This window comes from Pongo abelii, chromosome 9, assembly GCF_028885655.2.
Source record: "Pongo abelii isolate AG06213 chromosome 9, NHGRI_mPonAbe1-v2.0_pri, whole genome shotgun sequence".
NCBI lineage: Eukaryota > Metazoa > Chordata > Mammalia > Primates > Hominidae > Pongo > Pongo abelii.
In genome coordinates this window covers 23,321,498-23,337,641 of record NC_071994.2, presented here as the reverse complement: position 1 = coordinate 23,337,641, position 16,144 = coordinate 23,321,498, and the positions used below count along the sequence as shown (strand labels likewise).

Here is a 16,144-nt window from a genome sequence, read left to right as displayed (position 1 = left end):
TTTCTCTATACTCCTAAATAAGAGCGTTCTGAAGTGATTACTTATGGTGGGGAGATTATGGGTATCATTCATTCCACAAGCAAAAGGTGGAACTAATAGTACAGGAGGGAATGTAGGAGTCCTAATCCCTAGAATAGGACAAATCACCATTGTGACCTTGGTGTGTACTTCACCTCATAAAATTGGACTCAGTGCTCTTAACAGCCTTATTCCAGCTTTAACATTGTTTTATTGTGTGTACTTTTATTTATGAAAACATAGCCCTACTCCATGATACTATTTATTTTTTTGGACTAAAGTTTTCAGTGTTGAACAGGTTTTCTCTTTTTTTTTTAACCGATACATAATATTTCTACATATTTATAGGATACATGTGATATTTTATTACATGCATAGGATGTGTAATGATCATGTCAGGGTGGCTGAAGTATCTGTCACTTTGAGTATCATTTCTATGTGTTGGGAACATTAAAAGACCTCTCTTCTAGCCATTTTGAAATATACAATACATTGTTGTTAACTATAGTCACCCTACTCTGCTATTGAACCTTAGAATTTATTCCTTCTATCTAACTATATGTACCCACTAACCATCCTCTCTTCATCCCTCACCCACCCACACACACCTGCCCCACCTTCTGGTATCTATTATTCTACTCTCTACCTCCATGAGACCAACTTTTTTTAGCTCCCACATATGAATGAGAACATGCAATATTTGTCTTTCTGTGCCTGGCTTATCTCACTTAACACAGTGACCTCCAGTTCCATCTATGTTGCTATAAATTACAGGATTTTATTCTTTTCATGGCCAAATAGTATTTTATTGTGTGTGTATACTACATTTTTCTTTATCCATTTATTTGTTGATGGACACTTAAGTCAATTCCTTATCTTTGCTATTGTGAATGATGCTGCAGTAAACATGGGGGTGCAGGTATCTATTTGATATACTGATTTATTTTCCTTTGGATAAATACTAGTAGTGAGATTGTTGGATCATGTGATAGTTCTATTTTTAATATTTTGAGAAACCTCCATACTGTTTTCCACAGTGGCTATACTAATTTACATTCCCACCAACAGTGGATACGAATTCTGCTTTCTCTGCATCCTTGCCAGCATCTGTTATTTTTTGGTTTTTTAATAACAGCTACTCTAACTGGGGTAAGATGATATCTCATTGTCATTTTGATTCAGATTTCTGTGATGATTGGTGATGAGCATTTTTTCATTTATCTGCTGGCCATTTGTATGTCTTCTTTTGAGAAATATCTATCCATATCCTCAGCCCACTTTTTAATAAGTTTACTTGTTTTTTAAACTATTCAGTTGTTTGAGTTTTGTATATTCTAGATATTAGTTCCTTGTCAGATGGATAGTTTGCAAATATATTCTTCCATTCAACAGGTTGTCTCTTCACTCTGTTGATTATTTCCTTTGCTGTGCAGACGCTTTTTGGTTGAATATGTTTTCTTATAGAGCTATGTTAAATAGATGTTCACATTTTCATTGTGTGAATAAATAGCTTTGATAGCTTTCCTTTGCTCAATTATCAGAGACACAGCTGAAGACTCTCTATTGTTTGTTTTTGTTTTTGTTTTTGTTTGAGACAGAGTCTCCCTCTGTCACCCAGGCTGGAGTGCAGTGGTGTGATCTCGGCTCACTGCAACCTTCGCCTCCTGGGTTCAAGCAATTCTCCTGCCTCAGCCTCCCGAGTAGCTGGGACTACAGGCACGTGCCATCATGCCTGGCTAATTTTTTGTATTTTTAGTAGAGATGGGGTTTCACCGTGTTAGCCAGGATGGTCTAGATCTCCTGACCTCGTGATCCGCCCGCCTCAGTCTCCCAAAGTACTGGGATTACAGGCGTGAGCCACCATGCCTGGCAACTCTCTATTGTTAATACAGCCATAACCAGAATAACACTTCTCTGCTTGCTTATTCAGGGACTGCCTTTGCTTAACTTTGTACTTATAGTACATGTTAAGATTACAAAGTCAACTGTGCTGCTTGCAAAGTTCCCAGATTTTTTTTAAAAAAATGAAATCTGGATTTTAAAAGATTTATAATTACACTGTTCAATTTTCCTTTGCATTTTGAAATATAGCATTAATATTCCCATAGGCTACAGGGAAATCTGAAGAAAGTTTTCTTGATATGAAGAGTGAAGGGAGATAGTTCACTGTACTTCATGAAATTTTTTTTAATTCTGATGAATATTACAACTTGGCAAAGCCTTTCCTGAGAGATTCTGTTATCTTCAACTGATATAAAGAATATTTTGTTTATGTGCAATATTTTAACAGATATTTTGGGTTTTGCTGTTTCTTTTAGTCATGTTCTAAATTATTCATCCTTTGTAATTCTGTAAGTGGTTAAAGCAAAGTCAAGTGAACATAAAGCCTTACCTTCAACTAGTTTTGGCCTAATTGTTAACAGATCTTTTATAGAATTGACTCTTGGGATGCCTGGTGGGTGGAGAACCTATTGAATAAAATAAAAATGGATTTGGACCTGCTGTTATTAATTATGTTTAGATACTATCCCTATTCAGATGAGTATGAATCCTAATTAAATAAAGTTTGCTTTGTCATTGTCTTTTGCTTACATTTCTTCTGACAGGTTTCAGTGGTATTGTTGTAAAATCTGGCGACTTACAGCCTCAAGTGATTGGCTTATAATTAAATATAAAACCCTTACTGAGTTCCTTTGAACTATTAATTTTGTTAGACTGTTGAAAAGTTATTATTACTAATATCAGGTTTATCCGGCATAATTCCTTATAAGCTGTATCAAACTGATCATAATGTCATCATCTTCTTGCAACTGAAACTTCTCTTTTTTAAATACTTCATAGTTTTATTAAACATTGTTATGAGATGTTTGTTTATTATTCAGTTATTATGATTTTTTTTTTTTTTCTGAGTTGAATACTGGATAAATGTGTATGAAGGTTTTAACATAGTGGTTAAAAGCCTAGTCTCTGAAGTCAAATTTCCTGAGTTTGAATCCTGGCCTACTTTGCTCTATCACCTTGGGCAATTTATTTAACTGCTGCGAACTTCAGTTTCCTAATTTATAAGGAAAATAATAATAGGAACTACCTAATAGGGTTGTTGTGATGATTAAGTGTAGATAGGTAGATAGATAGATCATCTATCTCGTGAGTTATTTGTTTAGTTAAAATAAATTCTGAGATATTTTATTCATTGATTGATTCCTGCAAATGTTCTTTATTCTGGGATTGTCTTTGTCTTTCCAGGGCTGGGGAAACCATAGGATATTTGAGTATTAAAATCTTGTATCTAAATATATATAGGTTTATTCATATCTTGTCAATTGTCTTGTAGCCCCAACTTTAAGTTAGGTGATTGGGAAGGTAAGGGGGTGTGGTATAAGGAAAATTAAGACATGACCTCAACTTTTGATAGATGGTTTATTGGAGACATTTAGTCTGACCTACTCCCTTGGCCACCAGAAAGAAGCCTTCCCTCACTTTCCAGTTGAAGTCAGGCTTTGCAGGAAAGGCTCCCATGGCATTCTGTTCTGTCATGAAATAATTGTTTGTTTCTTTCTTTTCCTACTAGATTGTATGCTCCGTGATACCAACATTTTTCCCCCACTTTTAAAAGTTCCTAGCACATGTCTTACTCAAAAGTGTATGGCACATATTTTTTGAGTTATTAAATGAGTTCTCATTCTGGAGCGGAACAAAATGCGATGCATATTTTACATGACTTATCCCAAATCACATGTTTTCTGAAAACTGTTATAACTAGAACTCAAGTTTCCAGTATCCTGGACCATGGTACTCTCCACTCTTTCTACTACACTATGAAAATTTAAGGTCCAGAGAAGAGTTAAGTAATATCTCCAAATAACAGTATGATAGAGGCAGAATATACATATCCCAAAGGGCTATGGAAAGTGAGAGGCAAGTATAAGTTCTGTCAGTTGCTGGATGGTAGGTACAGGAAGGTTTAATGAAGGAAGAGACATTTAAGTTGGACTTTTAAGGATAGATTTTGGACAGAAAGGTGTGGAAAAGGTTACTGTAGCCATAAACAGTGTTTTATATAATTATATATATCATATTAGTCTTGATATCTTTAATGTCATTCTTTTAATAAATCTTTAAAATATGCATATGTTACTCAGCTAATGATCTTGTTCTATTTCAGTGAATAACGTGGGAATGTCGTATGAGTATCCTGAATACTTTTTGGATGTTCCTGACTTGGACAATGTAAGTCTTTTTTGTGTATTATGGTAACAAAAAGAATGCATGCAGGTATTGGTATAACGATTCACACTATGACACTGGAGTCCAGCTGCCTGTGGTTCACATCCTGGCTCTTCTGCTTACTACCTGAGTTCCCTGGGTATGGGCCTAGCCATACTTAGTCTCAGTTTCCTTGCTCATAAAATGGGCGGCTTCATAGGAGTGTTAGAAAAATGGAATGAGAAAATATAACCTCGCTTATACAGTGCCAGATTCAATAATAGCTCTAGTTTTGTTATTACTCTTATTTTTGTTTGTGTTATATCAAAATAGCTCTGTTGTAAGTTTTATGACTCTAAAATCAACTTCAAAATTGTAAGTATGTTAATATACAGCAACATGGTTGATTCAGGTAAACCAGCTCTACCAAAATGAAAGTGACATCCTTGATGCATGCATAATCCTTTACTGAAAACAAGAAAAGCATATCATTGAAGGAGTATGTAAAATTTTAAAAATTATTGAAAATCCTAGGTTCAGTAATTTCTACGCTCCATACTAGCAGAAAGGAAATTGCAAAGTGTTCTATTTATTTTAGATTTAATATGTCTTTTTACTTCCAGATTTTACTTGCACATACACTTTGGATTCTGCATGTTAGCATCAATTATCACCTTAGTTAGGAAAATATAACACTGAGAGTAAAATGAAATCTGCCTCTCTACCCCAACTCTTGTCCTTTTTCCAAAATCTCTGCAATATCTGGGGAAATGTTCAATGCTTCTCTAGATTACCTAAGTAGATATCTAATAGGGTCACTTTCATGATCAAGTATATATAAAATTCTCAATTTTTTTTTGCAGGTGATCAAGAAAATGATAAATATTAATATTCTTTCTGTTTGTAAGGTAAGCAGCCTTGTTATAAAGATGTCATCCTTTTTTGGTTCTTTCTATTGAAAAACACTGACATAATCAGCTTGTTCACCTGAGTCTACTCTTGTTTAGATGCAGATACATGTATTCCAGATAAAAGTGGTCTATTAACTTATTTCTTCAGAAAATATAAAGAACGGAAGACGAAGCAGGTGCCTGTATTATTTGACTTTTCATTTATTTTTATTTTATTTAATGATTTAATTTTTATTTCCATAGGTTATTGGGGAACAGGTGGTGTTTGGTTACATGAGTAAGTTCTTTAGTGGTGATTTGTGAGATTTTGGTGCACCCATCACTCAAGCGGTATACTCTGCACACAATTTGTAGTCTTTTATCCCTTACCCCCTTCCACCCTTTTCCCCTGAGTCCCCGAAGTCCATTGTATCATTCTTATGCCTTTGCATCCTCGTAGCTTAGCTCCCACTTATGAGTGAGAACACAGGATGTTGGTTTTCCATTCCTGAGTTACGTCACTTAAAATAATAGTCTCCAGTCTCATCCAGGTTGCTACAAATGCCATTAATTCATTCCTTTTTATGACTGATTAGTATTCCATTAGAGATATGTATATATATCTCTATAGATATATATAGATACGTATATATATATATCTATAGATATATATAGATATATATAGATATAGATATAGATATAGATATATATAGATATAGATATAGATATAGATATATATCGTGGTTTTGGTTTGCATTTACCTGATCATTAGTGATTCTGAGCATTTTTTCATATGTTTGTTGGCCATTTGCGTATTGTCTTTTGAGAATTGTCTATTCATGTCCTTAGCCCACTTTTTCATGGGATTATTTGTTTTTTTCTTGCTAATTTGTTTGAGTTCATTGTAGATTCCGGATATTAGTCCTTTGTCAGATGCATAGATTGTGAAGATGTTCTCCCACTCCGTGGGTTGTCTGTTTATTCTGCTGATGTTCCTTTAGCCATGCAGAAGCTCTTTAGTTTAATGAATGAGTCCTAGCTATTTATCTTTGTTTTTATTGCATTCACTTTTGGGTTCTTGGTCATGAAATCCTTGCCTAAGCCAATGTCTAGAAGGGTTTTTCCAATGATATCTTCTAGAATTTTTATAGTTTCAGGTCTTAAATTTAAGTCCTTGATCCATCTTGAGTTGATTTTTGTATAAGGTGATAGATGGGGATCCAGTTTCATTCTCCTACATGTGGCTTGCCAATTATCCCAGCACCATTTGTTGAATAGGGTGTCCTTTCTCCACTTTATGTTTTTGTTTGCTTTATTGAAGATCAGTGGGCTGTGTTTGGCTTTACTTCTGGGTTCTGTATTCTGTTCAGTTGGTCTGCTTGCCTATTTTTATACCAGTACCATTCTGTTTGGTGACTATGGCGTTATAGTGTAGTTCGAAATCAGGTAATGTGATGCCTCCAGATTTGTTCTTTTTGCTTAGTCTTTTTTTTGGCTATGTGGACTTTCTTTTGGTTCCATATGAATTTTAGGATTGTTTTTTCTAGTTCTGTGAAGAATGGCTGTGGTATTTTGATGGGAATTGCATTGAATTTGTAGATTGCTTTTGGCAGTATGGTCATTTTCACAATATTGATTCTACCCATCCATGATCATGGGATGTATTTCCATTTGTTTGTGTCATCTATGACTTCTTTCAGCAGTGTTTTTTAGTTTATTAAATGCTTTTTGTTTATTAAATGCCTTCTATATGCAAGCACTGTGGTAGGTACTGGGACTACAAAAACTTAGGCTGGAGACTTATTTTTACAAATATTTCATCCACATGCTATTTGTCACTGATAAATTCTTTCCATTTTGTCTTCCCCATGATTCTTTTCAGTTGAGGAACTTAAATGTTGTGATAAAGCATTGTATGAGGAATATGGAAGTACAAAGCAATGGGTGTGATTTTTAATAGTCACTCATAATAACTAGTCTGGTTGCTAGTTGCTAAGCATGTGTTATAGTCATGTCACATGTATGTGCCAACAAAAGACAACAAGCCAATACCTGCCAAAAGAAGGAATACTTAGCAGGTATGAGCATCTCAACACCATTTTTTCTTATATTGTATTAGTAACTACAAAAATGTACTGTACTTTAATTATACATGCCAGAGCAGTGAAAAATAATTGCCTGAGGCAGAATTCTCATGGGCAGTGTCAGATACTTGAAATTTGAACATACTCATAGAAAGCCAAATCCATTTTCAATAACTCACGTATACTAGTTTAAGGAAATTCAAAACATGTTTAACTCAATGTTTAACTTTGTTGTTATTAACCAAGTTTTTTTCTCATATAAGATTCAGTTTAAGTGAGGTAAACTAATTATAAGTGGACCTGTGAGTGAGTCTGGAGCAAGACTCTCATGCACAAAATTGATGCTTTTAAAACATGGCTAATAGAAATATATCTAATAGTCCCAAGATCATTATAAGGGCTCTCAAAATGTTATTGTTCTTAAACTCAGAGCTGATACAGATTTTAATAATAGGTGGAACTATGACTTTATTTTTTAGCAAACAAAGGTTTTTGATCAAAATTAATATCACTTCTAGTCTACAATGTATATATTTTATAATTTTTGCCTTTTGAAATGACCAATGTGTACTATTATTTTGATATACCTTTTCTGGTACATTTGGCCAAGTGCTTGAAAATAATAAGTGTTAAAAACAATGTACATGTGTTTCATAATATCTTGTGCTGAGTTAATGATAAAATATGTTTGTTTTAATTTTATTTTCTAGAATTGTTAATACTAATTTCAGATTAGTCTTCTGATAATTTTAACTCCTCTGTCAGATAAACTGTGTAAGCCATTTACTTTAGATCCATTAGTATTTTCTCTTGTAACCTCCTGCTTGTCTACACTTACATGTTTGTATACTCTTATGGTGTAAAACTCTGGCCTCTTCTGTCTCCATGAACATGCCATCCCTTGGCTCGCAGTCTGCAGAAAACTAATGATAGAAAGCCAAGATCCTGGCCTTAATCTGTGAGAATCAGTCATCCTGCTGTGCTTCATGGTCACAGACTTTATCCTTTATGCAGGATCTGAGCACAGATCAGCATGTTCAGTGGTCATCACGGTGAGTCTCTGCTTAAAGACCAAATGGGGGAAAGTATGGATAAAACAGCACAAATCGAAGAGCACCATGGAGTAACTTTCAGTGTTTTAAATATAACGATGAAATAAAAGTGAGATATCATTTTTAATATCTTGACAAATTATAAAATGCTTCTCCCACCTCTTCATCCTTCCTCTTCTTCATTCTTCATTGACATTGGCATATATACTTGTTCCCATGAAATGAGTTAGTGGAGACAAATGTTAATTTATTAAACACTTGCATGCCATATTGATGGTAAGTGTCATTGGCAGAACTGGATATCTACTTACAATTTTTCTACATAAGCTTTCTTTTGCAAACCTAATCCCATTTAAAAAGCACTAAGGGAGTTTGCTATTTAAAGCACTTCTTCATGGAGCCAAATAAGCATCCCTTCATTTATCTTTAATATGAATCTGAATTTTCCTGTACCTTTGTGATGTGTACTTCTAATAGAAAAACAAATCAAAACTCTCAACATATGGAATCAATGGATCCTGGAATTAATACCATCTGGAGGCTTAGCCAATTAGTTTTTGTTGTACTACATGCAGAAGCAATGTAGTTATCCTCTCTGATCACAGTTGACTAGTGACCATTCAGATAGAAAATGGCTTGACTGGAGCAGTGGGAGGTGAGTGATGTGCAGTGGCTAACCAGCAGGTAAGAAGAGAAAGTTAGGGCATGACTGGGCAAGACCTTGAGTGCTGTGCTCAACAGGCTAGAGAGCTACAGAAAGCCTTCAAGTAGATGTAAGGTGTGATCTGACCTATGTTTTAGAAAGGCAGTTCTATTGGCAGAGTGACATGGTAATAGGTATTTTATGATGCATGTGTTTTTCTTACTTATACTGAGAGAAAGGCATTCACCTTGACGAAATTTGTGTGACGCTCCCAGGTTTAGGGCTCTTTGGTGCTGCTGTGATTTGCCCTATAATATATTTGGATGAATTGCACCTGTTGTTCTTTAGTTGACTGTGTTATACATTGCCAGGGCCAGGGCCACATTTTCAGTAGCAATGGCTGTTTGGAGCCCTGGGGTAACTTAAAAGAAGATGAAAATTGGTGCAGCTACAGAATCTCCAAAGGTTTTATTGTGGCTGGACATCAGGGGAACTGGGGCATGGATGTCTGCAGCCTAATGCCACAGTGAATCTCTCAGAAAAGGCCTTTATAAGGAAGAGAACAACCTCTTCTCACCATCAATGTTGGGCCAAGTTTTATCTCCTCACTAAACTACATGACAGGGAATAACTGGCTGAGAAGTGTTCCAGGAGAGATTGGTGAAATCAGCTTGGCATTGTGACTTTGGGCTTGTGCCCCTACTTTGGAGATGTTTGCTGAGAAGGACCCCAGCATCTTATTGTAAGACCTGTACTGTGCCATGAACATTGAATGACCTGGCTTTACATTCCTTCAGATCCACCTATTTATGTTCTGGATCAGTAGGTCAGATGATTGTAAAAATCACATAAGTTCCATGTTTCAGTAGAGGAATGATAGAAGTGAAATATCCTGAGACCAAAGAAATTGCAGGTCACCACCAGATAAAATGGTAGTGATGTGGCCAGAAAAATATTGGGGAAGAAATATTAATCAGAAAGTTTTGGCTATAGACCCATGATGTTTAATCATAAGCAGTTCTTCCAGGCCACTTAGTTCTCCAGTTTCATCCGATGGTTTTACTTTTTAATCTTATCCAGTATTTTGAGTTTATTCCTTTCTTCCCTCTCAGTGGCTCACTTCAATGGGCTCTCCCTTTACAAGGGATATTTCGAAGCCTTGTTGCCTGCTTTTCCAGTTTTACTCTTAAATCCTTCAGGAATAAATTTAGTCTTGCTCCTGTTCCCTGCCTGCATATAGTTAAGTGATGTAGAAACTCTATATGTAGGTAACCAATATGGCAGGTAGATCAGTCTCAAACTGTAAGAGAAGTCCTACTAGACAGAGCTTTCTTCTGATTGCAGATGCTCTGTGACTAAAATCTAAGATACATCTTATTTCTCATCAAGAACAATGACCTTTATCCCAGAAACGGTGGAGTTTAGAGACAATTGAACCTCAAGACATTGAACCACACTTTTCTAAAAATAATTCTAGTTTTATACCTGGAGGGATTTCCATCCCAGAATACTGAGAGAGTTTGCAAATGAAATTATTGAACTGCTATTGATTGCTATTAGAGAAATCATGGAGAATGGGAGAAGTGCCACGTCTCCAGAGGCAGACAAATGTAGGTTTCATTTCAAACAGGGTGTACACTGAGGTTCACATCAGTCCAAAGACAGGTTCTAAAACAAATATTGTTGTGCCGTTTGTTTCTGATTTGAGATCACTTGTTTTAACAGCTACCAAATTTGGGGTTGCCTTGCTTTTCTGGGCCAGATTATTCTTTGATTCTTTTATTAGCAATTTTCAGACCTCAAGAGACTCTAAACTCTTCACTCCTTTCCAGATAAGCACTGCCCAAACAGTATTACCTGAACTGCCTGTGGTGCCTATGGAAAGGTGGGAAAACCATTCCTTCAGGTGATACTGGACCCTAAAATTGCTGCTGCACTTAGTGAATGAGGTGGAAGCTAGAGAATGGCCCTGCCTACAGCTGAATCTCTTAGGAAATGTCCAGGCCACCATTCTGACAAGTAGACAGGATGTTCTGACTTTCTTTATTACCTTTTTCTTAGAGCAGAGAAGGAAATGGATGGGGGTGCGGCCCAAAGTGAAATGTATTAACAGCCTCCACATATTGTGAAATGCTGTTGTGTTTTGTTGTTTGCTTTAGTTGGGAATGGGGAAGAGCATCTCAAGCAGGGGGTTATATATTAATTTCTTTTTACTTTTTTTAAGTCAATTTGAGATTTAATTTTTTTTATTATACTTTAAGTTTTAGGGTACATGTGCACAACGTGCAGGTTTGTTACATATGTATATATGTGCCGTGTTGGTGTGCTGCACCCATTAACTCGTCGTTTACATTAGGTATATCTCCTAATGCTATCCCTCCCCCCTTTCCCCACCCCACAACAGGCCCCGGGGTGTGATGTTCCCCTTCCTGTGTCCAAGTGTTCTCATTGTTCAGTTCCCTCCTGTAAGTGAGAACATGCGGTGTTTGGTTTTTTGTCCTTGCGATAGTTTGCTGAGAATGATGGTTTCCAGCTTCATCCATGTCCCTACAAAGGACATGAACTCATCCTTTTTATGGCTGCATAGTATTCCATGGCGTATATGTGCCACATTTTCTTGATCTAGTCTATCATTGTTGGACATTTGGGTTGGTTCCAAGTCTTTGCTATTGTGAATAGTGCCACAATAAACATATGTGTGCATGTGTCTTTATAGCAGCATGATTTATAATCCTTTGGGTATATACCCAGTAATGGGATGGCTGGGTCAAATGGTATTTCTAGTTCTAGATCTCTGAGAAATTGCCACACTGACTTCCACAATGGTTGAACTAGTTTACAGTCCCACCAACAGTGTGGAAGAGCATCTCAAGCAGGGGGTTATATATTAATTTGTTTTTACTTTTTTTAAGTCAATTTGAAATTTAATATTTTTATATTAATTTAATTTTTTACTTTTCTTTGGGGGGGGTCAGTATAAGACTTAAAGCAGGGGCTTATAATTTAGTTCTTCCTTCATCAGACATTCAACCAAGGTGGGAGCTTGAAACCATTTCTTATTAGGGGTGGGTGTGGGTAGGGCACCTTTCTGAACCCTCCAGAGTGTTATGTGCCCACTGCATGTCTTCCCTTCACTGAGCATTTCATTTTTAGACTCTTTCTTTCTTTCTTTCTTTTGTGTGTGTTTTTCTTTTTTTGAGACGTGTCACTCTGTCACCCAGGATGGAGTGCAGTGACACTGTCAAAGCTCACTGTAACGTGGAACTACTGGGCTCAAGCGATCGATCCTCCTGCCTTAGCCTTCTGAGTAGCTAGGACTACAGGCCTGCACCACCATGCCTAGCTGATTTTTAAATTTTTTATAAAGATGGAGTGTTGCTATGTTGCCCAGGCTGGACTGGAATTCCTGGCCTCAAGCGATCCTCCTGCCTCAGCTTCCCAAAGTGCTGGGATTACCGGTGTGAGTCACCATGCCTGGACTAGAGTTTTTCTTAGATTGAGTCTCTCTTTCAGTTTAGAGCCTCTCTACAGATTGTAAGCACCATGAGGGTTGGTATCATGTCCTTTTCCTTTCCTGCTGAATCCTACCTGGGCCTCACATATGTCAGGTGCACAACACATTTTTTTATTCTAAGAAATAATAATAAATGAATGATTTTTTAAAAACAGAAAATTCTGAACTGAAAAAACTGAACTGAAATTTTAGTTCAAGTTCTTTGGGAATAAGGGTCACACTGACTGTATGTGGCCCTAGAAGGTTGAACTTGAATCAATCGCTATTTATACTGAAGTAAATTGTGAGAATTTCCTAATCTTTGAATCTGCCAGAAGTGGAAGAGGTGGAAGGTGAGTATGCTGGGTCAGAGGTTGTAAACTGTTGGTCTGTGGGCCAGAGGTGGCTGACAAACACATTTTGATTGGCTCAGTTTTCAAAATTAGGAAATTTTACACCGAGATTTCTAACTTCTCTTGGGAAAAATCTGAAAATTGGGTAACACAGACCTGAATTACTACATGGCAACAAGTGACTAGAGCTGAGTAGCTTCTGGATATATGCAGTTAGTTAGGCCTGCAGCTCTCTAGATTGCCACAGTCCCCACCAGTCCCTATTGTTTGACTTCTCTCACTCATTTATATTACCTCTCTGACCCTTTCAGGCACTGGAGTTTGGGTTCTTCTGTTCCAGGTGACTCCAAGTGTTCAATCTACTCAAACGGAATAATTGCTTGGAGAAATTGAAGGACTAGAATGACATCGACTAAATTAATCTCTTCTGTGTTAGTCCCTCTGGGCTGCTCTAACAAAATACCTTAGACTGGGTGGTTTATAAAGAGCATAAACTTATTTCTCAGAGTTTTGGAGGCTGGGAAGTCTAAGATCAGTGCCCCACCAGATTTGGTGTCGAGTGAGGACCCCATTCTTCATAGATGGAGCCTTCTTGCCATGTCCTCATGTGGCAGAAGAGGCAAACAAGCTCCCTCAGGCCTCTTTTATAAGGGCACCAATACCATGTATGAGAGTGGAACCCTCATGATGTAATCATTTCTCAAAGGCCCCACCCTCCTCTTAATGTCAGCATATTGGAGATTAGGTTTGAACATACAAGTTTTGGAGGGGCGGAGGTTGGGCGCAGCGGCTCATGCCTGTAATACCAGCACTTTGGGAGGCTGAGGCGGGTGGATCACTTGAGCCCAGGAGTTTGAGACCAGCCTGACCAACAAAGTGAAACCCCATCTCTACCAAAAATACAAAAATTAGCTGGGCATGGTGGCACGCACCTGTAATCCCAGCTACTCAGGAGGCTGAGGCAGGAGGATCACTTGAGCCCAGGAGTTTGAGACCAGCCTGGCCAACATGGCGAGACCCTGTCTCTACCAAAAATAAAAAAATTAGCCAGGCATGGTGGCTCACACCTGTGGTCCCAGCTGCTCAGGAGGCTGAGGCAGGAGGATTGCTTGAACCCAGGAGGCAGAGGTTGCAGTGGGCCAAGATCGTGCCACTGGACTCCAGCCTGGCTGGCAGAGTGAGACCCTGTCTCAAAAAAAAAAAAATTTGGAGTGGGGGGACACAAACATTTAGACTACGGCATCTTCCACCCCATGATTCTCTGAAATCAGAGTATGAGGCCCTTTGCATGCTTTTTGAAAATCTATTTTTTCCTTTTTATACCACAGTGTATTCATTGTATATCACTTAGCCAGAAGTGCCTTATGCGATGCCCTGCCCATGGAGTAGATGATAAAAGTTTAGATGAATGGACAGATGGGTGAAAAGCACAGTAACATTTGTTTTTCTCACCTGGATTTGCCTCTGGCATGTGACACAATACCAGTAGGGGGAGCCCTCTATTAATTTGAAAATCCATGAGAACAGTCTCCGTTCAGCAGTCTAATTGTATTTAATTTAGGAATTATGTTAAGAATGCATCCCGGCACCCTGCCTCAAGAATTTAACAGCATTAGGAATATGATAAATTATGGGAAGGACAGTAAAACCCTCACCACTGATCCCCATCCATGGCTTTTCTAGATGAAGGCATTCCAAGTTACTAGCTAGTCTTTTAATCCATTTTGAAATTAGTTATCATTATGCTCCTAAAAAATTCCAAATTATTGGATACATTTAGTCCTTAGAGTGTCATAGTAATGGCCTGCTTCAGGCATAACTACAAAATGATGGTTTTGCCAAACGGCATGATAACCACTCTGCATTGTTTTCTTCTTCCAAAAATGAGGGAGTAGTTATAGATTGGTACTGATGTTCTTTTCAGCTCCAAATGAAGCTAGGTTATAGGATATTATATACGAGGGAAAATGAAAAATCTCTGAGGACTTTAGAAATTATTTTCTCCTCCCCAAACCTGTCACTTTTGAGAAATTAGCTTATTCTGGAAAAATTTAGGTATTGGAAACTCTTAGCATACTATAGTATGTGAAACTTATAAAAACTGTGTATGATGGTATATGCACTCTTTTTTTTCCTTTTTTTTTGAGACGGAGTCTCGCTCTGTCGCCCAGGCTGGAGTGCAGTGGTGTGATCTCCGCTCACTGCAAGCTCCGCCTCCCGGGTTCACGCCATTCTCCTGCCTCAGCCTCCCGAGTAGCTGGGACTACAGGCGCCCACCACCACGCCCGGCTAATTTTTTTGTATTTTTAGTAGAGACGGGGTTTCACCGTGTTAGCCAGGATGGTCTCGATTTCCTGACCTCGTGATCCGCCCGCCTTGACCTCCCAAGGAGCTGGGATTACAGGCATGAGCCACTGTGCCCGGCTGGTATATGCATTCTTTTTTAAAATTTTGTCTAGAGTTTATAAATTATGGCTTTGGAATCATTATTAATTGGCATGGAGCTCTTTGTTCTGAAAAGTTCTTTTTATTTTGATAAATTAGTGTAGATCAAACCATATTTATTACAAAAGGAAAAATTTTGTTTTGAATGATATAGGGTTGAATTTAAGGTTAAGTAATATGGAGCTGGGAAAATGGCAAGGCGGGGCTCTTAACTTTCACAAAAACTTAACATTAATAAAAAGGGAAATCAAATAATACTTGGAGATCTCAAAGCACTCTTAGAAACTTTGTCTAATTAAGCTTTCCACCCCCTGTGCAGTAAATATTCTGTTAGCTATACAGGTGAGATTCTAAGAATTTCTAATTAAGTTGTGTTCTTTTTTACCGCGGTGCTCAAATTATACAGTTTGCCAAAGGAAATGTGTGCTGTGTCATTGTAGCATGATTTTCAATGGAGTTACCATCTAATTTCTCCAAACCAGGCATTGTGTAACATTGTTGTCACTTTCTGTAATTATTTTCACTGTTACACTGTGATTTTGAAAAGTTATTGTTAATGATTACAGTTGAAAACTTGTTTAAGGTATTTGCATCTAAGAAATTGTTTACTTCCAAATTGTATGGGTACGTTTTTAGTTACTTGGATTCAGATCCTATTTATGATAAGCAGGTTTCTTTGGGGTAGAGGGAGGTCAGATGTGGACAAAGTGGCTATTTGTGGTATCCTAATTCTGGGTATGAATAGCCTGGATTCCAGCGGCTTTGCCTGGATTCTAGGGTGAGTTGTTATACTTTATTCTCTACATATGTATTATAATAATACAGGTGATTAAAGCATCTTGAATTTTAATGTAATCTTTTAATTTGAGCTTTTGATTGTCTTTTTGAACATTATGCAATCATATTTTCTTTGTACTGTTCTCTCTAAAAAATGACCAAATGCCAAAGATTACATGATAT

General features: G+C 37.4%; 1 protein-coding gene across 1 annotated transcript in view; it reads left to right on the top strand.

The window, feature by feature from the left end:
* The window catches only part of HSD17B12 (hydroxysteroid 17-beta dehydrogenase 12), a 172,877-nt gene that overhangs the window by 127,749 nt on the left and 28,984 nt on the right, over positions 1–16,144 (top strand). Inside the window, exons 5-6 of the mRNA XM_024254837.3 lie at positions 4,184–4,248; positions 5,088–5,132. Coding sequence (XP_024110605.1) covers positions 4,184–4,248; positions 5,088–5,132 — 110 coding nt within the window. The remainder of the gene's footprint in view (positions 1–4,183; positions 4,249–5,087; positions 5,133–16,144) is intronic.